The sequence below is a fragment of the Pangasianodon hypophthalmus genome, chromosome 19, assembly GCF_027358585.1.
Source record: "Pangasianodon hypophthalmus isolate fPanHyp1 chromosome 19, fPanHyp1.pri, whole genome shotgun sequence".
Taxonomy (NCBI): Eukaryota; Metazoa; Chordata; class Actinopteri; order Siluriformes; family Pangasiidae; genus Pangasianodon; species Pangasianodon hypophthalmus.
Window position 1 is genome coordinate 3,695,582 of NC_069728.1, and position 20,329 is coordinate 3,715,910.

The 20,329-nt window shown below is 39.6% G+C and overlaps 1 protein-coding gene across 1 annotated transcript; it reads left to right on the forward strand.

Annotated features, from left to right (window-relative positions):
• The first annotated feature begins 699 nt into the window (after positions 1-699).
• On the forward strand, positions 700-10,455 carry spata18 (spermatogenesis associated 18). The gene is made up of 12 exons (XM_026946968.3): positions 700-929; positions 2,219-2,324; positions 2,563-2,678; positions 2,849-2,967; positions 3,130-3,225; positions 4,770-4,904; positions 5,051-5,282; positions 5,569-5,727; positions 6,482-6,657; positions 8,519-8,642; positions 9,075-9,140; positions 9,394-10,455. Exons 1-12 carry the CDS (start codon positions 843-845, stop codon positions 9,448-9,450), a joined length of 1,473 nt encoding a protein of 490 aa, XP_026802769.3. The 5' UTR covers positions 700-842; the 3' UTR covers positions 9,451-10,455.
• Positions 10,456-20,329: the final 9,874 nt, after the last annotated feature.

Consider the following 20,329-nt stretch of genomic DNA (forward strand, 5'->3'; position numbering starts at 1 on the left):
TGAAAAATTTAATATTCAACATATTCTTTAATATTGTGTAATCACAGTGGACTGAGTCCTGTTATTGAAATTTGATTTATTAGTGCCATAAATAAGTATGGTACAAATAAATAATGTGTTAAGCATTTTTTTTTGAGGCTTGAGGATGAAAATATGTGTCCCAGATTACCAAACATGTCATTAAATTATGGCTTTCAGTTGCTCTTGACAAAAGGGTGAGCCTTGGTTCTTTACAATAGGAAAAGGTATAAACTTTCCCTTCAGCGTGAAGATTTCTGAAATGTATCATGTGATGGGGATTTTGTTTTATTAATGGCAAGAAAGCTTAGACAAAGTGGAAATTCCAAAACTGTCCCAAAATACCTATCCTACTACAACTAAGTAACACATCACAATCCTTATAGGTTTAACTGTAACGTTTATGTAGTTGAAAGAGATCTTCACACACCAGTTACTTTTGCAGTTTAGCAGGGGAACTAGACTAAACAACACACCACCACATACATGTAAACAAACTCCGACATCTAACACCCGCTCTACAATAACAGCGTCTTCTTTACAACACTACAGGCCTGAAGTTCCTCTCAGGAAGTGGACAACTTTGAGCACTCAGAGCCTGGGGGTGGGACAATTAACACTGTTGCTACAACTAAAGAGCGTCCGTAGCATCCTATCCAACGGCAAGTGCAGGATTGTGTGTGTGTGTGTGTGTGTGTGTGTGTGTACAAAGGCAGGAGGGCAGCTGTCGTGCAGACTTGCATCGGATTAAGAAGTGCAGTGCTTTGCTCTGGGACATCCTGAAGTCTTTAACAAGATTAAAGGCGAGTTAGATACTGTGTAATATGGCAGACACGTTGCGGAGGCTGGTGAACACTTCATCCTACAGCATCCTGCAGCAAAAACTAGAAACCTGGTACAAAGACTATCATGTAAGTTCATGCACTAATGGCATTCACACCATATTAAGGTTAACTCACCATGTAGGCTAAGTGGTCAAGTCTTAAAGGTGTGTGATTACAGTCTGATCTGATATGGTACAAAGCATTGTGTTGGAGTTACAAGGTGTTTAGTCTACTTATAGTTAATGCATTTAGAGGCTATAACAAGTTATTAAGATATAACTACACCGAAAGTCCCAACTGGACAAAAACCAACAAACTTTACAATGGAATGTTTGGATTTAATGGCAAAGTTAGGTTGCTATGGACACCTGTAGTCAGGGCAGCCACACAACCATCCAGGGTTTCAGTAAAGCCAACCTCCATGCCTCAGACTCGGTAGTGAATGAGTCTGGACTTGTAAAGTCCTCACACAGTCTGCTCTGTGTACACACCGCATATTTTTACCAAAAAAAGCAGATGTACAACTTAGGATTTTGAAGCACGTTACAGGAACAATTAAATAAAAATATAAGCCACAGTTTTGCTTAGTTGCAGCAGTTTTACTTCTATACTCTCTCATACACTCCTGTAGCAGCCTATGGGAAGTGCTGGTAGAAATGAATTACTGTTAATTAATGTTATTGTAGACAAGTTGTTATAAAGAAAGTAACACAACAACATTTAAAAAAAAATCAAACAGTTGTTGATCAAAATAACTTATCAGCTGTCATACACTATATGGCCATAAGTATGTGGGCCTTCCGCTAACTTGTTGGAGGCACATGACTGTGTAGTATGTTTTTGTGTCGGAGTGGAAGAACTCGAGTGTCCTGCACAGAGCCCTGACCTCAACCCCACTGAACACCTTTGGGATGAACTGGAACACTGACTGGCTCTTGTGCTCTTAATAGTCATCCCAAAGGTGTTCAGTGGGGTTGAAAAAACAAAACAAAAACATACTACACAATCATATGCCTCCAAAAAGTTTGGGGAAGGCCCACATATGGGTGTCATGGTCAGGTGTCCACGTACTTATGGCCGTATAGTGTAGTCTACCGGCTTGATGACCTCGGCCTGTAGCTGATCAAACCAAGATGCATTTTTCAGCAGGGCTGTCACTTACTCACTGAAGTGAGAGCTATTTAAAAACCGTTTGGCGGTCTCAAAAGAGCTTATAAGACCCTATGTTGTGGCTTATGACCGATGGCTGGGTGACATTTGCTTGCGGCAGCAGATAAAGGTGCAGCCTTTTAGTCCCATATTAACTAGCTGATTTAACTGACTAGAGTCAGACACTTCTCCGATCAGCACTGGATCATATTGATCTGTTCCCACAGGTGATCTCATGTGACCAGAACCTGAACCGGTGCTGTGAGCTAGTGGAGCTCACCTCAAATATCCAGGGGCAGCTGTTCACTATACTCAACCTTACTGCACAAGAAGGTACAAATCCTGGTGAAAATCAAAGCTTTGCCTTACTAAGTTTATGAGATGTTCTAGACTCTGCATGATGCTCTTTTATTTTTTTTATTTACTTGAATTATGTTTAGCCTTCTTCTTTAAACACAGGTTTCACTGACACTACAAGCAATTTGCATATTCGTGTTACCCACTATTTGTTTCACCATTGTAATAAACTCAGGAACATTACTGTTTTTTTTTTTTTGGCTGTCTGCCCAAGGCGGTCACTATGCAGGAGTGGACACGCTTAAATCCCGCTTGCTGCCATGGCTTGGTACATGCTTCACCATGGCAAGCGCCTCTGTCTCTTCAGACACCAGTCTCAATCTTATTCAGGTAACTTCCAAAATTGTGCTTGAATATTGCAAGTACTTTCTTAGCTGGTGCAGAACCTGGTTTGGATCATTTCATTGTATTTGCAGTTTTTGAGCCATCCCTTTGTGTCATGGATACTGCCTGGGTGTAATATACTGTACTGTACGTGTATATGTGTGTGTGTTGATTAGGATAATGTGGAGAAGGAGCGAAGGATCCGTGAGCTGTCGTTGTCCCATGAGAGTGACATGCAGAAGATTGAGGACCAGCTCTGCTCTACACGCATAGAGCTGGATTCTGTCAAACAGCAGTCAGTATCAGTTCCACTTACCTAGCAGACCAAGCTGCACTTCTGCAATCACTGCTACTTTGTGTCACTTACCCAAAACATGGTTTCAGTTATACTAGATGCATAGATTAATGGTAGCATTAGGTCACAGCATATATAAGCCTGGATTTTATATGTCCTCAGACTTGCTGATGCTAAGATTGAACTGGACTCCACCAAAAACAGATCAGCGACTACCCTTCTTGCCACAGAAGATGAGATACTGCACCTGAAAGCAGAGTGAGTTACATGCCTTCCACTAATCAGAGGACACAAAAGTAGATATATTAGATAAGATAATACATTTTTGCACCCAATGTCTATTTATTGTATTAATTCAGAAGCAAGTTCATCGTTTTTGCCACACTTCGATCTTAATATTTATAGGATTGTGCTTGGACATTCATGTATGCTTGCCATAGTATATACAGTACACTCAGTGGCAACCTACCATATATGTATTTTGCTGGTGAGTAATTAGTAACTTTAACTCATCTATTGCAATTCGTCAGCTCCCCATTACCCCATGCATCAAGGACTACCATAGTGGCTGGTGAATCAATCTCAGAACAACACTGACTCTGACGTGATAGTGTGTGTGGTGCTGAGTGTAACTGGCAGAGGTGGAAAATACTTGAGTAATTGATTGTACTTTGTTATTATACTTACGCATTGTTTTGGTGTATTTATACTTTACTTGAGTATTATTGAGTAATACTTACACTCTTACCTTTTTATTTAGACATTCAAAGTACTCATTTACAAATCATGAACGTCTTTTCTTCTCTCATTGAGTCATTGTCATTCGAATGGGCTCAGTTTAGCATCCTATCATTTCAGTTCAGTATCCAAAAAAAAAAAAAAACAAACAAACTGGTGACACACTGTATTTAGCGCTAGAGCTAGCTGTGTGTGTCTGAATGATGCCAGGTTAGACTAGCATCGATTCCAGGAGCTAAATGATAAATGATCTAGGCAGCAAGTCAAATTCTAGCTAATGGTAAATATTGATTATTTTCATGATCTCTTACTTCTGAATAATTCATTCATTATCTAACTGCATAGTGTTACTGATGACCAGCAAATTTATACAGATTGAATGAAGTTTTCAGGCAAAACGTTGTAGTTGGTTTAAAATGAAAATCATCTTTTAGAAAAGTATTCATTGTTTGAAACATTTAGTTTTTATTTTTAATACTTTTTAATACTTTAGTACATTTAAAAGTAGCAACTTTTTTTTTTTTTTTTTTTTTTTTTTACTTTCACTCCAGAACATTTTTTTGGCTGGATACCTCCACTTTTAATTGAGTAAGATTTTGACACATTATCTATACATTATTATCTAAACATTATCTATATATATCTACATTTCCTCATCCCTGATATCAGGTCTGATATCATTATGATCTCCTTAGTGTCATTAAGAGTGTTTAAAAACAATCAATGATGCTGCCATATCTGATACCAGTGCCTCAGATACTACCATGTCATGCCATGCTTAGAATAGTCCAACATTCAAATAATATCCAATCAGTTGTGAACCCACTCCACTGATGGATGGGGTAGAAATGGGCCTGAAAGTCTAGCAACAGAAGGACTAGAGTCAGTAATTGTACACCTAAAAAAAGGGCAAAATTTGCAGCTGTCAGGAGAAGAACATGCCTCCCACCCCCCAGCTTCATTGTTGAATGTTTTTTCCTTTTCTGAAGCACATTCTTTTGAGACATGTGAAGACTTTTTAGCCCAGGATTTCCATTACTAAAGTGTGTTGTGTGTTGGTGTAGGTTGCGGATGGCCTATGATCAGGTGGACCTCTATAAGAAGAAACTGGACGTGCTGGAGGACTATGAGAGGCAGGTCAGATTACTGAGAGATGAGGTCACATTTCTCACTGCTGAAAAATCCATGCTACAGGAAAGGTAACACACACACACGCACACTCTTGGGTATCATCTGTACAATGTTCTAATTCAAATTCTAACATGTTCTTCATCTAGTCACAGATTAGACTGGCAACTAAATTCTACTGTTTAGTACTGGGTGATTTACTTCCTCCATGTCTCAGGCTGGTGAGGAGTCGTTCTCCCAGTCCTCTTCCCCGGCGGAGTCGTAACAGCAGTCCTGTGAGGAGCGAGTCTCCTACACGTGCCCAGCTCACCAGCTCATCTCGGCATGCCCGGCTTGTGTCACGCTTCTCTGACCTGTACGCCATTGAACGGCTGGAGGCCCAGAGCCTCCTCCGCCGCTACATCGACGACTTGGAGAAAGTGCAGAGGATCATCTTCATTGCTGCGGTGGTATGAAGCAACTGTTACTGCTTTACTCTGGCATTATCAGCAATGTCAAACTTTTGCATCAATTTCGTGTTTGCTTTTGTCTAATTATGTCAAATTTCTTGCTTATATTCTTATTTCTATTCAGATTTAATTATAAACATCTTAGTATTATGCTGTAATAACTACGGTATGTTAAAAGATTAAATCAAAATGCCATCATGTCAGTACAATTAATTTGCTATAATGTGTCACAGTACAATGATGCATAAAGAATAAATACTGATTGACCTTACTGTTGAACCAACAGGAATCATTTCAGGCAGCTAAATTGGCCTATCGTCAGTTTAAGCTGCGTGTGAGGAAAACTCTTTCTCCTACACACGTGGGTCCTGAGAGTCTGGAGGATGCCGTAGTGGACTACATCGTCAGAAACCTTGACCTTTACGATGTGCAGACAAGTGTTAGTGTATGTCCTTGGCAACGGCCTAAACATCTTACTTTTAAAGATTTTTTTTTTACACATAATATATAATAATAGCATTGTGAGTACAGTGCTCCATTTATCCTCTATCTAATACCATTTAATTAAAAAGGAGAGGTTTAAGGGTTAGTACCAACAGCACCATTCTGGGGACCACTAATGTGCAATTATTCCTCAAACAATTATATTGCTCTGATGGGGCTGTATTTTACACGCAGCAGTTACTAACACTAAACGCAATAAGTAACAGTACTGCCATAAAGAGAGACCACTCCACACCTTCCTAACCACTTAAAGGTGCAATAGTTGATTTTTAAAATGACATACTTATACAAATAACCAGGAAAATATGTCGAACATAATAAAAAAATGGGTTAAGCCGTGGCCTCAGCACAAGTGAATTAAGTGTAACTGTTTGGAAAACTGGCTTCTGTCCAGAATGGTTGCATGGGTTTGGATGAACCTGCTGTCAGTCAATTGTGTCAGCCACTGTAGATTTTGGGGCGGAGCTTTGGGAACATGGGCGGGAATGGGGGAGTAGGTTCAAGGATAAAAAAAAAATCATTCAAATGTCCAACCCACCTACTAACCATTAGAGATCTAATCTTGAAAAATGGACTAATCTTATGTAATGCACCTTTAATCATAAATAGCTAATTCTATGTTTCAATAATAGCAACACTGATGCAAATGTCACACATAATTAAACGGTCAGACTACCGTTTTCCCTTTGTTGCAGGATGTGATCAACTCAATGAATGTGAACCCACGTATATCCTTCCCTCCAGAAGTGGACTTTATGCTCATCAGTAGTTTCATCAGAGAGATGTGTAGAATTGCCTTCGACATGCAGACGCTGGATCTTCCCCTAGACCTCGCCTTTAGCTCTGATGGAGAACTCTACAATGACATCAAGTGAGAGGATATCCATCCTTTCGTTATTTTCACACACTACCATGTCACAAATGGTGCAGAATGAAAACCTCAACATCAGTATACACAAAAGTTTAGATGGACTAATAGCACTTTTCTATTGAACAGTGCATTATGGGGTGGCTCGCTAAACTCACTATGATCCAGCAGTTTGTTGTTATTTATAACTTAGTGCAGGTGTCAGAGATAGATGAAAATCTTTGAAATTAGCGATTTTATTTTTCCTCAAAAAAAAAAAGCTTTACTGCAAATTATTTTTTTAAGTTGCTACCTTACATTAGCTACTTACGCTATTTGATTAATGGATTAGCCAGCGCCAGCTAGGTAGCAAATGGGAGCTCAATCAGTCATGACTCAAAGCTCTAAAATCTTTTATACCAGTGAAAGTTTTACGACTACAATTTGACATTGTACATACAGTATTAATCAATTAATAACACTGTCCTTACCACTTTGAGATAGTATTTGATGTGCTATCTTATGTTGCACTTCAGGTAATAGCTCTCAACGTGAGCATGACTGGCATGAAGCAGGGGAGTTCCATGACCAGTATGGGCAGGCGAGTAGGAGAGAGTAGGGGTGAGTAGGGGTAAGTAGGAGAGAGTAGGGGTGAGTAGGATCAGTAGGGGTGAGTAGGAGAGAGTAGGGGTGAGTAGGGGTGAGTAGGGGTGAGTAGGATGAGTAGGGGTGAGTAGGGGCGAGTAGGAGAGAGTAGGGGTGAGTAGGATGAGTAGGGGCAAGTAGGAGAGAGTAGGGGTGAGTAGGAGCGAGTAGGGGTGAGTAGGATCAGTAGGGGCGAGTAGGAGAGAATAGGGGTGAGTAGGATCAGTAGGGGTAAGTAGGAGAGAGTAGGGTTGAGTAGGGGTGAGTAGGGATGAGTAGGGGCGAGTAGGAGAGAATAGGGGTGAGTAGAATCAGTAGGGTTGAGTAGGAGAGAGTAGGGGTGAGTAGGATCAGTAGGGGTGAGTAGGAGAGAGTAGGGCTGAGTAGGGGTGAGTAGGGGCGAGTAGGGGTCAGTAGGGGTGAGTAGGAGAGATTAGGGGCGAGTATTGGTGAGTACGGGTGAGTAGGAGAGATTAGGGGTGAGTAGGGGTGAGTAGGGTGAGTAGAGGTGAGTAGGGGCAAGTAGGAGTGAATGGGGTGAGTAGGAGTGAGTAGGGGCGAGTATTAGTGAGTAGGGTTGAGTAGGGGTGAGTAGGGGTGAGTAGGAGCGAATGGGGTGAGTAGGAGTGAGTAGGGGCGAGTATTAGTGAGTAGGGTTGAGTAGGGGCGAGTAGGAGAGATTAGGGGTGAGTATTGGTGAGTAAAGGTGAGTAGGGGCAAGTAGGAGCGAATGGGGTGAGTAGGGGTGAGTAGGAGAGATTAGGGGTGAGTATTGGTGAGTAAAGGTGAGTAGGGGCGAGTATTAGTGAGTAAAGGTGAGTAGGGGTGAGTAGGGCGAATAAGGGTGAGTAAATGCGAGTAGGAGCGAGTAGGGGTGAGTAGGGTTCAGTAGGGGTGTAAAAGAATGCAAGCTTAGGGTGAGTAGGGACGAGTACGGGCGAGTAGGGGTAAGTAAGGGTGCAACAGAATTCAAGCTTAGGGTGAGTAGGGGTGAGTACGGGCGAGTAGGGGTAAGTAGGGGTGTAACAGAATGTAAGCTTACAGATATAACCCTGTTCTATGAACACTGGACTCACTCATCAACCTGAGCTGAACTAAGGGAGAAGTCTGGGGTTCACTTATATTACTGTGCTGCACCGTCCAATGGACAAACACTATAAATATCTTCCATTGCAGACACACATGCGTACGTATAAACAGAACTTTTCTAATAAACCTAATTTCTCCTTTTTTTCCTCAGGTACAGGCGTAGTTACGATTCAGAGTTCACTGCGCCACTGGTGGAGTATCACGTGTGGCCTGCACTGATGGAGGGAGACACAGTCATAGTGAAAGGAGAAGCTGTCACCAGGAGAGGGGCATTGGTATACACACACACACACACACACACACTCAGCAGAATGCTGTCCAGGGAAATCACTTTGCTCTGCGCCACTGTTTCTGTCTGCTGGTGTTCAGGAAGACAGATAGTGTCAAAATAGAGCATCATCAATTACACACAGGTTCATTCATTAAAGCACCCACTCCTTTCTCCAAGACACCTCTCTCCACTCACAAAAAAAACACTAAACCACACTCCCAGTGTCACATGGTGTGTGAGTTGTAACTGTGCAATCTGGGAGTGTACATGTGTTTCTAATGTGTTAGTTTGTTACAGTAGTGGATGTTCATTTTAACAGTATTTTGTATTTGTCAGTATTTGGCGTAATAATAGTTTCATGTGTTGGGTGTGCTGGTGTGTAACACACTGTGTGTGTTAGTTCTGCAACAGTAATGTTCTGTGTTGTGTGTGTTAGTGGAGGAGCCGAAGCCGCAGCTGCAGTCCAGTTCGCTCTCGCTCAGGAAGCCCCAGCCGCACACTTGTAAGTTAGTTTTATCACATTCAATCACATTCCTATGATATTTGTTTACTAAGGACCGTTTAAAGGTATTTGTAAGTGTGTGTTAGATGGAATGTTAAGTTTTGCATTCCTTTTGCACATGCTTTCTTGGTCTGGGGGTAGGTATATAATATATAATATATTCTCCAGCTCATTACTAATAAATGTAAATATGTTTGTTATCCTCTCTCTCTCTCTCTTTCTCTAACACACACACACACACACTTTCTTTCAGATGTCCAGTCGTAGTCGGAGCCCGTCCCCTGGACGTCTCTCAACCAGTCGACTGTAAATTTCACGTGTAAAGCCACTCAGAAGGTGCTGAAAAGACTCTAATTTCAGATAAATACCATTACCATTAATCATATTTTCCTTTTGTCTATTTTTTTCTCTTTACACAAAGCCAATGTCAGGGGCATCAGATGGACACCAGGAATAAGCTTTAATAAATCAGGACTACTTCCACAGTCTACATGCTTAGTACATTACACCGTAGCCTTAAAATAACAATAAAGGTCTTCAGTCTTTGGCCTATAGCTATGGCTAAGGTGCTTTATCTGGCAAAGACCGCAAACTTTTTAAAGGTGCTATGGTTTCAGTCTTTCCTATACAGTATATGTGATTTTGTGTGTGGATAGTGTTCATTATTTAGACAGTATGTTGTTCTTTACAACAGGGCGGAGTCTCTGTAGTGTAGCCGTCTCCACTCCTGCACAGTAGCACTTTGAGATCTTTCTCTGATTCTACTGCAGAAGTACAGTGTGTGTCCTGTGTGATAGATTTTTATATTAAAATTCCAGGCAGCATTATTTTTTATAGTTGTCCCAATATTTGTGCTAAATTTCTCCCAATCAAAAAGCCTGATCATTTAAAATACTTACTTGGTTACTTAATTACGTGAACATTTTCAAAATGTTGGCATTTTTTAAAAGTATAATACAGATAATAGACAATAGCACTACTTCCTTAATAATCATTGATAATCACTCTACCAGTTAAATGTAATGAGCATGGGTTCCTTATTATATTTGCATAAATTTATAGCAGAATGCATGTTTTTTTTAATACATTAATGTATTTTCTGCATGCTTTGCCACTTTACACTTGTGTTAGACCACTGTGTTGGCAATGTCACATCACTGGTGCTAAAGTGCTAAAGTTTACTCATCAAGACCACTTCACCATCACATTGATCCAAATGGATTGTGGTTTTAAAATGTTTACTGTTGTCAACATCAGGGTGCTCATTGAGGTGCTCAGCGTTTTTCCTTTTATTTGAATCACTGTGTTTTATTGTTTTCTCTGTCATGAAATAATATTAAGACATTAAAAACTAATAAATCAATCCTGAGTGAGATTTTGTTAACATGAACTTGTTTTCAGGAAACGTTATAAAGTCTTTCTATGCTCAACTGTTATTTTTTCTTATTATAGAAGGTTGAACCTTGACAACTAAAACATTTCACCATAGTTGTAATTAATTTAGAGCACAAGATAGATGGAATGGAGATATTCTACAGTGCCACAAATAGCACAAACAGTATGTGGTTTTTATTTTCATTTATTAAACTCAACCCTTTAAAAGTATATTCAGCATTCTCCACTAGAGGTCCAACACACACCACAAAAGAGCACAAATCTTATGACGCATGAAAGGAGTTGTTAGTTTCTGTCAACTTACAGCTTCCAAGAACCATATAAACACTGTGTCTTGATAAAGCGCTGTAACTTTTTCTAGCCGTTTTTTCACAGAATTATTGAACCTTTCAAGAGAATGGACAAAAATGATTGCACAAAATCAACATTACACACAAACTCAAACAATTGGACTCAAACAATTGGACTCCATCAGTGGACAGTGGGTAGATTTTAACCAGCCGGACTTCTTGCAAAAACTGTGGTGAATTTATTGGTTGCACAATTGCACTATTTGTCCATATAGTACACAATAATAGAAGGGATTTATTTATAATTGCACTATCCGTTGCACACAGATGAGGATGGGTTCCCTTTTGAGCCTGGTTCCTCTCAAGGTTTCTTCCTCATTTCATCTCGGGGAGTTTTTCCTTGCCACCGTCACCACTGGCTTGCTCATTAGGGATAAATTCAGAGTGATAAATTCAAATATTTACAATATATTTTTGTGAATCCATTTATTTATGTAAAGCTGCTTTGTGACAATGTCCATTGTTAAAAGCGCTATACAAATAAAATTGAATTGAATTGAACAATTGGAGAATATGTACCTAACAAAGTAATTCCTATAGGAACTTATTCTTTTTTTTTTAGTTAAAAAAACAATTTAAAAATAATATACCCATATGAGTCAAAATAACCAAAAATACCACTAAAATACCATCAGACACAATTTGGGCCATAATTAAATCTGTGTCAAAAATCTTGAAAAGTTGAAAATGTACCTGTTTCATTAGCATACTGCATCTCGCATTGTGAGAAAGATGGTGAGGGAGTCAAAAATATAAAATGTAAATTATGGGGATGGATCACTGATGCGGTTTTATGGTTGGTGGTCCAGGGGTTCTTGTGAGGTTAACAGCATCACAAATTCTGCTTAATAACAGGATATTTTAGCCAAACACGTGGTTGCCTCTTCCACAAGGTTAAGATTTATCCATAAATGGATCTTTCAACTTTTCAAAGTATTTGACCCCAAATATCCCAATCATTCAAATCACCACAAAGTAATTGTATCACGAATTGAGGATATTTTAGACCAAAACCAGGTTGGCTTTGCAAGAAGATTAAGGCATGGCCATACCTAAGAATATAAAAGAGCTTAAAATTTTCTGCATGAAAGCCAAGATCCCTGTAGCAGTGTTTATTAAGGTGCCAATAATTATGTAATAATTTAGTAAGAATTATAAAACAAAGGAAGAATACTTATAGGGCAAATAGGTGAAGTATGTAGATTTTAGGTGTAATATATTTAAATATATACTGTTTACATGCTGTAAAGCAAAGAGATCTTCAAAAATAATGAAATCATTGATAATAATGAAACATTTTCTAAAATATTAAAAAAAGAATCTACTATAAAGTGCAGTAAACAGCAATAAACAATGTCAATATTTGTCATAACCCTTCACCTTTAAAAATGCTGACTGGTAAGTTTTCTAAGTGTCTTGGAGAACCTGTCACAGTTCTTCTGGAGAGTTCTTCTGTCTGTCACACTTGCTTCTTGTCTTGTAATATGTTCCTTTCTTCACTCACATGCAAATGTTTTTCTGGCAAATTTTTTTTTTGGAAAAGGTTTGTAAATCTAAAAATTGCTCCTTTTTACTGATGCAGTAATGCAGAAGACATCAAACAAACGTCTAAGATAAAATCTGTATTTAACAAAATAGCCTTAGTGCCTAAGACTTTACTGTATACATTACTATATGTGATTACAACTTGGTTTATTAGCAGTTCATTATCAGTTTTTAATTACAAAGTGTTCTTTATTATTGCCAGTTGCTTGTTTAAAATAATAATTCGAGCATTTCAAATGTAATCAGAAACAATCGTTATAAGATGGAGGCCGTGATGATATCAGGCCACATAAAAGCACGCTAAAATAGAAACATGCTGCTAGGGAAATGTCGCTCTCACAAAGAAAGCAAATAAAAACATTTAATGGCTGCCACAGCATTATATAACCTCCTGCTGCCAAATCATGAGCCAGGAAGCAAGACTGCTGCAGTGCAATTGTGGAATGCTTCAAGGCCAAATCAGACCAGCAAATTATAGCACAGACTGGAAATACTGCGGACACCACGTGCAATCACGTGGAGACCTTTTCAGAAAATACATTTCTGCAATGAACAGATGATTGTGTATATTATCACTGAAATACCCTGACATGAGGTTATTTTTAGTCCTGTTGCTGGCTGAACTTTTTCGGTTTGTGCTCTGTTTTATTGACTCAGGCAGAGACCCAAGACCTCCAGCAGGTTAGGTTGGATTTGGGGCCTGTATTTCTGAAGACTGTGAAGCGCTATGCTTATTATTTGAGGCGTATGTCCCACAGTCACTGTAGTTTGCAGGAAATTATGGGATACAAACTGAAATTAATATATACAGTGTTTTTGGGAAACTTCTGGAAAACACTTGGGAAGTTGGATCAACTCTGCTCTCCTAACCTTAACAATTACGACAGAAAGAGAGAAGGCTTAAAACTGGATTCAGATCAGGAGAGAAGTCTACATTGTAGGTTGCTCAGGAAAATCTGAAAAAACAATCATTTTTTTGACTGATTTTGGATAATCATGTAAAGGATCTGGTTTGAGTTCAGGTCAAACTTTGTTTGAAAGCTTGATGGGGGAATAAAAAGTTAGGGTAAGAGTTTGGCACAAGGAGGAGCTCTTGCTCTACAGGAGTGTAGCAGATGGGCAAGACAGAACGAAGGTTCTCAGCAATGACGTTTACATCAAGAGCGGAAAATAAGCCTAAGAGCTTAGCTAACAGGGTGTGTACTTGAGAGCGGACTAAATAAGGGAGAGAGAAGACAGGAAAAGGATTTTGTCTTTGAGCCGTCAAAAGCCAGTACACATCACTTTCCTAGAGCAGAGTCTGTGGGATGTTTAATTAGAGTAAGGCTGTTCCTCAGCTCCAGAAAGAAAAGATATCCACAACAAGTATTGTACAAAGGGCATCAGGGGGATAAGAATCAGGGATGGTAATCTTATTAGCCTGTCAGTTTTTAAGAACATTGTTTACACGCTTGTCTAAACTCATTAAAAGCCCAGTGATGATACCAGCATCAGTGAAGATGCTGTGGTCACAATTACTAATCAACACCAGCTAATTAGGCCATACTAATGAGACGAACAGCGTTATCATGGACTTATTAAAAACAGACTAATGATCTCCCTTTGGCAAGATATCCAGGGCCCTGGCCTTTAGCAAACCTCCTCAAAAGAGAGACAGAGTTTGGGAGAGAAAGAGAGAGGAAAAAAACACAGAAGCTTCATGATGAGTGAGCAATGGAGAAATTAGGGAGAGAGGGCATGTTAAAGGCCAAAGAACTGTGAGGCAAATAGTTTAATTACAATGTAAAATAAAAATCTAGTTCAAACCATAATTGCTAAACAAGTCTGGCTTGTGACAATACCACAGATAGCACTGGAGCTTCAAATGCAGAGGCTTGAAGTCTAGGAGAACCACAGCAATGCAAAACTAAAAAGGCTTTGCAAAGTTTGATAATTATGTGGTTGGTATAATCAGATGTAAAATAAACTTTAGTGCGGCTCTCCAAAGCTGAATGGGTCACTATATAAAGACTAATTTACTCTGTACTTGTTGGCCACCATGAAGAACAGCCAAGAAGATGTACGAAGTTTCCTCACTCCAACCACCACACTTCAAATTTTTTCCCTTTCGAAATGTTTGCTGTTCAGGTAAGTGGAATCCCTTGCATGCAGGAGCTGGTTTCTGTCTCATTAACCATGCTGTGAAACCTTTCAGTTTGACTCCTTGGGGACACGTATGGAAAAAAGTTTTGCCAGGAAGCACTTTTCCAGTAGTGGACACAGTGGGATGGAATATTCCCATAGATATCCCACACCCCAGTATAGTCAGACTGGCAGAGTGAGATGCCGGGGGTCAAGCGGAATGATTGGTGGGGTTTGGTTTGGGTCAGTGGGGCCTGGTCAGAGCCATACTGGTCTATGAGGGGATGCAGGATTTCCCACCAGTGGAGGAATGTTTACTCAGGTGTGATGTGGTTAAAGCTGGGGATGGCAGAACTTGGGTTCTGTTCCTTTAGTGTGTCTATCCATTCAAACACACTACTTTCACTGATTCTTCTCATCCATTGGCTCCTGGGTTTTCCATCAACTCCTAGGCGCCTGGTATACTGTATGTCATTTCAAAGTAATCTACATTACTTTAAAGTAAGGTACTAACTTTTATTCAAGATGTCAAATTGAATAAATTTAATATTTACAGCAAGAAAAAGAAGAAACTGGAAGAGAAAGTAAGCATTGGGAAAATGACTGGAAAATGAGCTTTTGACATTGTTCTTTTGGCCTTCCATTCTGTAAAAGACATAAAGGTCTGTGACAGGCCTTTGACAGGAAATGGGTTTAGAGAAATCCCTAAAGAACAGAGTGGACCAGAAACTAACGACACCACAGTCAGCCATGATGGATATACCTATGATCTATTGGTTTTTGAATTTACCAACAGAATTTACATTCTGACTACTGCCACCATTGCTGCATACCATGAGCTATCTACAGTATCAGGTCAACTTTGATGTAATGTCAGAGTTACAGCTATCCATTGTTAAAGCTGCTTTCAGATTGAAGAGTATAAGGGTTAAGGTTTTTTTTATTTCCCAGCTCTCCAGTGATTCAGCAGGTGATAAACCCATTAATGGCTGTAGCCTGCTTTATCATAAGGACCATCAAAGTGCCATAAAAATTTACAGATTTTTATGGATCCTCAAATCATGGCCTAATGGACAAAATAGTCACACTTCCTGTCTTTAATGTGGCTGGTGTGTCACCTGGAGAACTTTTTACCAGAGCTAATGCACATGGTGACCGGGGCCTTGCTGAAGTTTTAATGACTCTGTAGGCTGAGTGAGAAACCATATCTTACTTACTAATGATACACACTTCACTGGGCTGCCTGAGAAAACTCATGAGTGAATGCTTTTGGAGTTCACTTTGAGCAGATTTGGGGCACAGTTTGTTCTTCGGTTCACATCTATCCCTCTATCTCCCTTATCTATCTCCCAACCCTATTACAGGCCTCACTAAGTCTTCCCCCCTCTGTTCCCTCATGTTCTTCATCTACACTTCTCCCTCTCCCCCTCCCTCTGGTACAGAGAGTTTGATGTGTCCCCGTTGTGTGGAGGAGTTGTTCTGAGTGAGTTCTCCTCTGGCAGGCTCTGTGTGGTTTCTCCCTCTGGACAAGACACAGAAACCTGGCGCAAACCCCACAGTCCAGCCTAAGCGTCCTACTAAATCACCCAGCACGATGACACAGTTACGGGCGACTTCACTGAACCACATAAATCAGCTATGATGTGAAATTTAAATGAGAGTGGGAGGGAGAGTTAGGAAGATGGAGGAAAGAAAATGGGAAAAAGTGAAAACACTGTAGAAAGAGCAAATATGGAGTGTGTTAGAATAGTCAGTTGTATGTGTAATGGAAAAGATCAAGGAACATACTATTATGCATAGCAATGAATGTACACTGCAAAATACAAATGAACCAAATGCAAATGAACAATGCCCTATATACAGTGCTAGCCATATTAGTACTTACGTACAAAATATGAATACATGATAATGAAGCTGTGAAAAAACCTCGTACGAACTTTATGTCTTGGATGACGGATTAGACGTATCACTGGCTACAGAGAATTAAGAGAAGAATTGTACAATGAATTACTGAATGTCTACAGGCAAAAATGTAGAATGAATAAAGCTTTTATCAAGGTAGTAATCAGGAATTACTGAAACTGATACGTCCCTTTTTTATTTTAAAATAAGCAACAAATAACATGCAAGAAGGTAGGCTTGCAGGTAGGCTGTGATATTTTGGCGGGTCCTGATAGGGGACTTTAAATCAATAGATTACATTGGGTTACAATGCACAGGCCTACTGGATAAAAACTGAACTGCAGAACAAGGAAATAGCCATAGTCCATAGACAAGTGAGAAACCACACATAAATTGGTAGTGACAATCATGACAACCGCTAATTTAGGGTGAATTATGTTTTAACAAGTTTAACAGAATAAAAGACACATGTACATAGTTCAAAACACAGCATGAGTTCTGTTTCTCACTTGCACACACACAGGCAAATATACAAATGTTTCATGAGCAAAAAAAAAAAAAAAAATCCATGTGATAGCAGTGAAGCTGGTGTTTATGGACGGACTGAGGCTTCTGGGTGTGGTGACTGTGTAGGCACAGCCTGCTCTTTCTGAGGTAATGCACATGCACACACTCTAGCACATGCACAATCCTCACACACTAACATAGTTTTCTTCCTCTCTTAGGACTAGTTAAATTCATCTGGAGCTGAAAATTGTAGAGTGTCCTTTTGGTTAGGCTTTTCCAACACCTGGGAGATGGACTGAATGAGACCTGGGAGATTAACTGAATATGTGTGTGTGAGAGTGAAAAAGAGAGAGAGAGCAACAGTTCATGAGAGAGAAGGAAGAAAGAAACACAGCATTATCCAGTATTACTGTACGCCTCTCTTGGCTTCTTGTTTTTTTGCCTTGTTTCAGCCTCCCTTCCTGTGGCGAAATCCTCACAGGAGATGTTTTAATGTATCTGTGAAGTCATATCTGCCTCCTGCCAAAATCAGCTGGTCTTAAGAGAGTGATTAATGAAGGTATAACCCCCACAATATAAAAACACAATTAGCCGTGACAAAACAACCCTCCGGTACAGCACTGTCACAGCTCCGCATCCCACTCCAGGGATTCAAACTCAGCTCCCTGCATCTTTTGCCTGTTAGCATCGGTCATAAAACAGTTCATCTGTTCCATATCTACAGTAATATTTTACTACAGGTTCTACCATCACATTCCAGTTTACCATTTTACATCTGGACTTTCACTATTATTCAGAACACTTCTGTATGAACGTGTCATCCATTGCAGTCAATTACAGGTCAAAACACTTTGAGGCTTGTGACCAATCTTTATAAGATACAACAGGAATGTTAGAGATGGGCTTCTGTCACCCAAACAAGACTTTAACGAGAAGGTTTCCATTTTCCATGGCCATTTACTCCAGAAGAATTGAGATTCGAACTTGGTTTTGTGCTGTAGCCTGTAGTTGGACAAACAGTCCACAGAATGGCTTTAATGGATGGTAGTGATTTCCAAAAACAAATCATTTTCATTTAGAGAAAAGTGCCGGGCAAGAGCCAAATAATTACTAAAACAAATATTTCTGTCTAAAAAAAGGAGCTTGACCCAGCAGAGGATGGTACTTGAGTTCATGATATGCAAAGACCATTATATGTACATTGTAAAAAGCAAATAAACAGAACAACCAAGCACTAATGTACTGTGATCTAAGTAGGTAAGAAATCCAACATTTCAGATGCAACTTTCACTGAGGAAGCTCAATGTTTTATTCTTAAAATTTCAGTCAGTGATGAAGTTTTAATTAGTCCACAGATAGATTTGGTACTGGCTTAACATGCTGGAACTGACAAGCAAAAAAAAAAAAAGTCCAGGGTAGGGAACAGTAAGAGTGCCATTCTCCAAATCCTAACCAATGTTGACAGTAGTGTTCAGCATGGCTGCCTATATGGGCTCCTTATAAGAAACACATGGGCAATTAGGAGTAATAGGAAAAGCAGTGGTTTAATAGTGTGTGCAAGCGGGGTGCCTGTCCAGGTGTGAGTGTCCTCAACCCCACAAATCTCCTGAGATGTGTTATTAACTGTTGTCTTTTTCTAAGAATATTGAGAAGAGAAGTGAAGAGAAGAGAAGAGAAGAGAATTGTGAGTAGCATTGTAATAGAATTTGGTAGAGGGTGGGGGCACATTTAATAAATATACCATCCTCCAAAGTTTCTACTGCAAGAGTTTAGAGAGCAGCTGCAAAAGCACTCAAGCAGAAAAGAACGGGCACACACACAGACACACACAGACATGCACTGATATACATACATATATATATATATATATATATATATATATATATATATATATATATATATACACACATAAAAGTATATACAAAAGTATCCATGCACACTTGCATCTACCACCTTTCTGCCAAGTTTTACTCCTGCTCATCCCCAAAGTAAAGTGTGCCTTTATATACAACACAAACCTTCACACAAACTTGAAACTTTTTCTAAACCTTCCCATGTGTGTATACCTCTACATATTTTCATGGTTCCCCAGTGACCTCAAATCGTGTCTGATTTATTTCGTCTCAAGTATTTCATTTCGTATTTTCTTTGTGCCTGTAAACTTGAACTTGGATGAACTTTTTTCCCTATAAAGCACGTACAGCAACACAGGTTAATATTATGAGCAAAATATGAATGAGGCTCAGGTAGTCAGAACTCACACCCATTTTCTTCCCCCCAGAAACACAGAATACACAGTCGGTATGCAGACGACGCCAATGCTGAATGCATATCATATCCCTCAAAACCAAAAGAACAAGAAGTAGTTTAAGCAATGGCTTTATTGGTAAGACTGTGAAAGCAATCATAGTGTTGTTTGGCCGCACCTTTAGAAAGTGAATAAAAAAGTCATGGTTATAGAAGTTGCAACATGACACAGAAAACAGATAAAAATATTTGCACAAACATCTTCACAATAAGAAATTTTAATAAACAGACTTTAAAGCAATTATCCTATTGTAAAATTCGAACAAAAGGATTCTGTAAAGTGGTCGATCTGGGTTTGTGGCATTTCTTCTTCATAACTCCCTGGTTTGTTTCGACATCCACATGAATACATTAATGCTCCGTTCCCAGTTGTGCCCACATGGATCTGTTTAGTTCGTCATTGGATAACAGATTCAATTCCTTGAAAGCTTTGTGTCTAAACAATAAATGGCCCAGTTAAAGCTGAGTGGTGAACCCAGTGTTGTGGTGGTGAAGGTTATAATTGTAGCTGCTGTGGTTGGATCTGTCAGTGTGGTTCCAACTTTCCCAGCGATGCATCCTGATGTGTGAAAACATTTTGTACTGGCTCTGCATTTGATGTCAATTAAGGAACATTCTCACACACTCTCACACACAGAGTTTTCCTTGTGGGGACCAGCCCCCCCCACAAGGTCAAAACTGTCTGATAGACCTATTTTCAACATTCCTACACAGATATAAAAAAACAAGCCCCCACACACACTAAAGGCATTTATGTTCCTCCGTGGAGTGATGGGGGAACACTTGGAGAATATTTGCCACACACAAAGAGGACCACATCAGTTCCAAACTTCATCTCTTGATGGCAGTCTCAGTCTATGACACAGTGTATCATTTCTACACACAGACACTATATAGAGGACCAGATCTGCCAAAATAGATTAAATCAATCAATCAATCAATGCATATAGATAGATAGATAGATAGATAGATAGATAGATAGATTTGGTAGCAAGTGAACAGTCAGTTCTCGAAGTTGATGTGTTGGCAAGCGTAAGTATCTGAGCGACTTTGACAACGGCC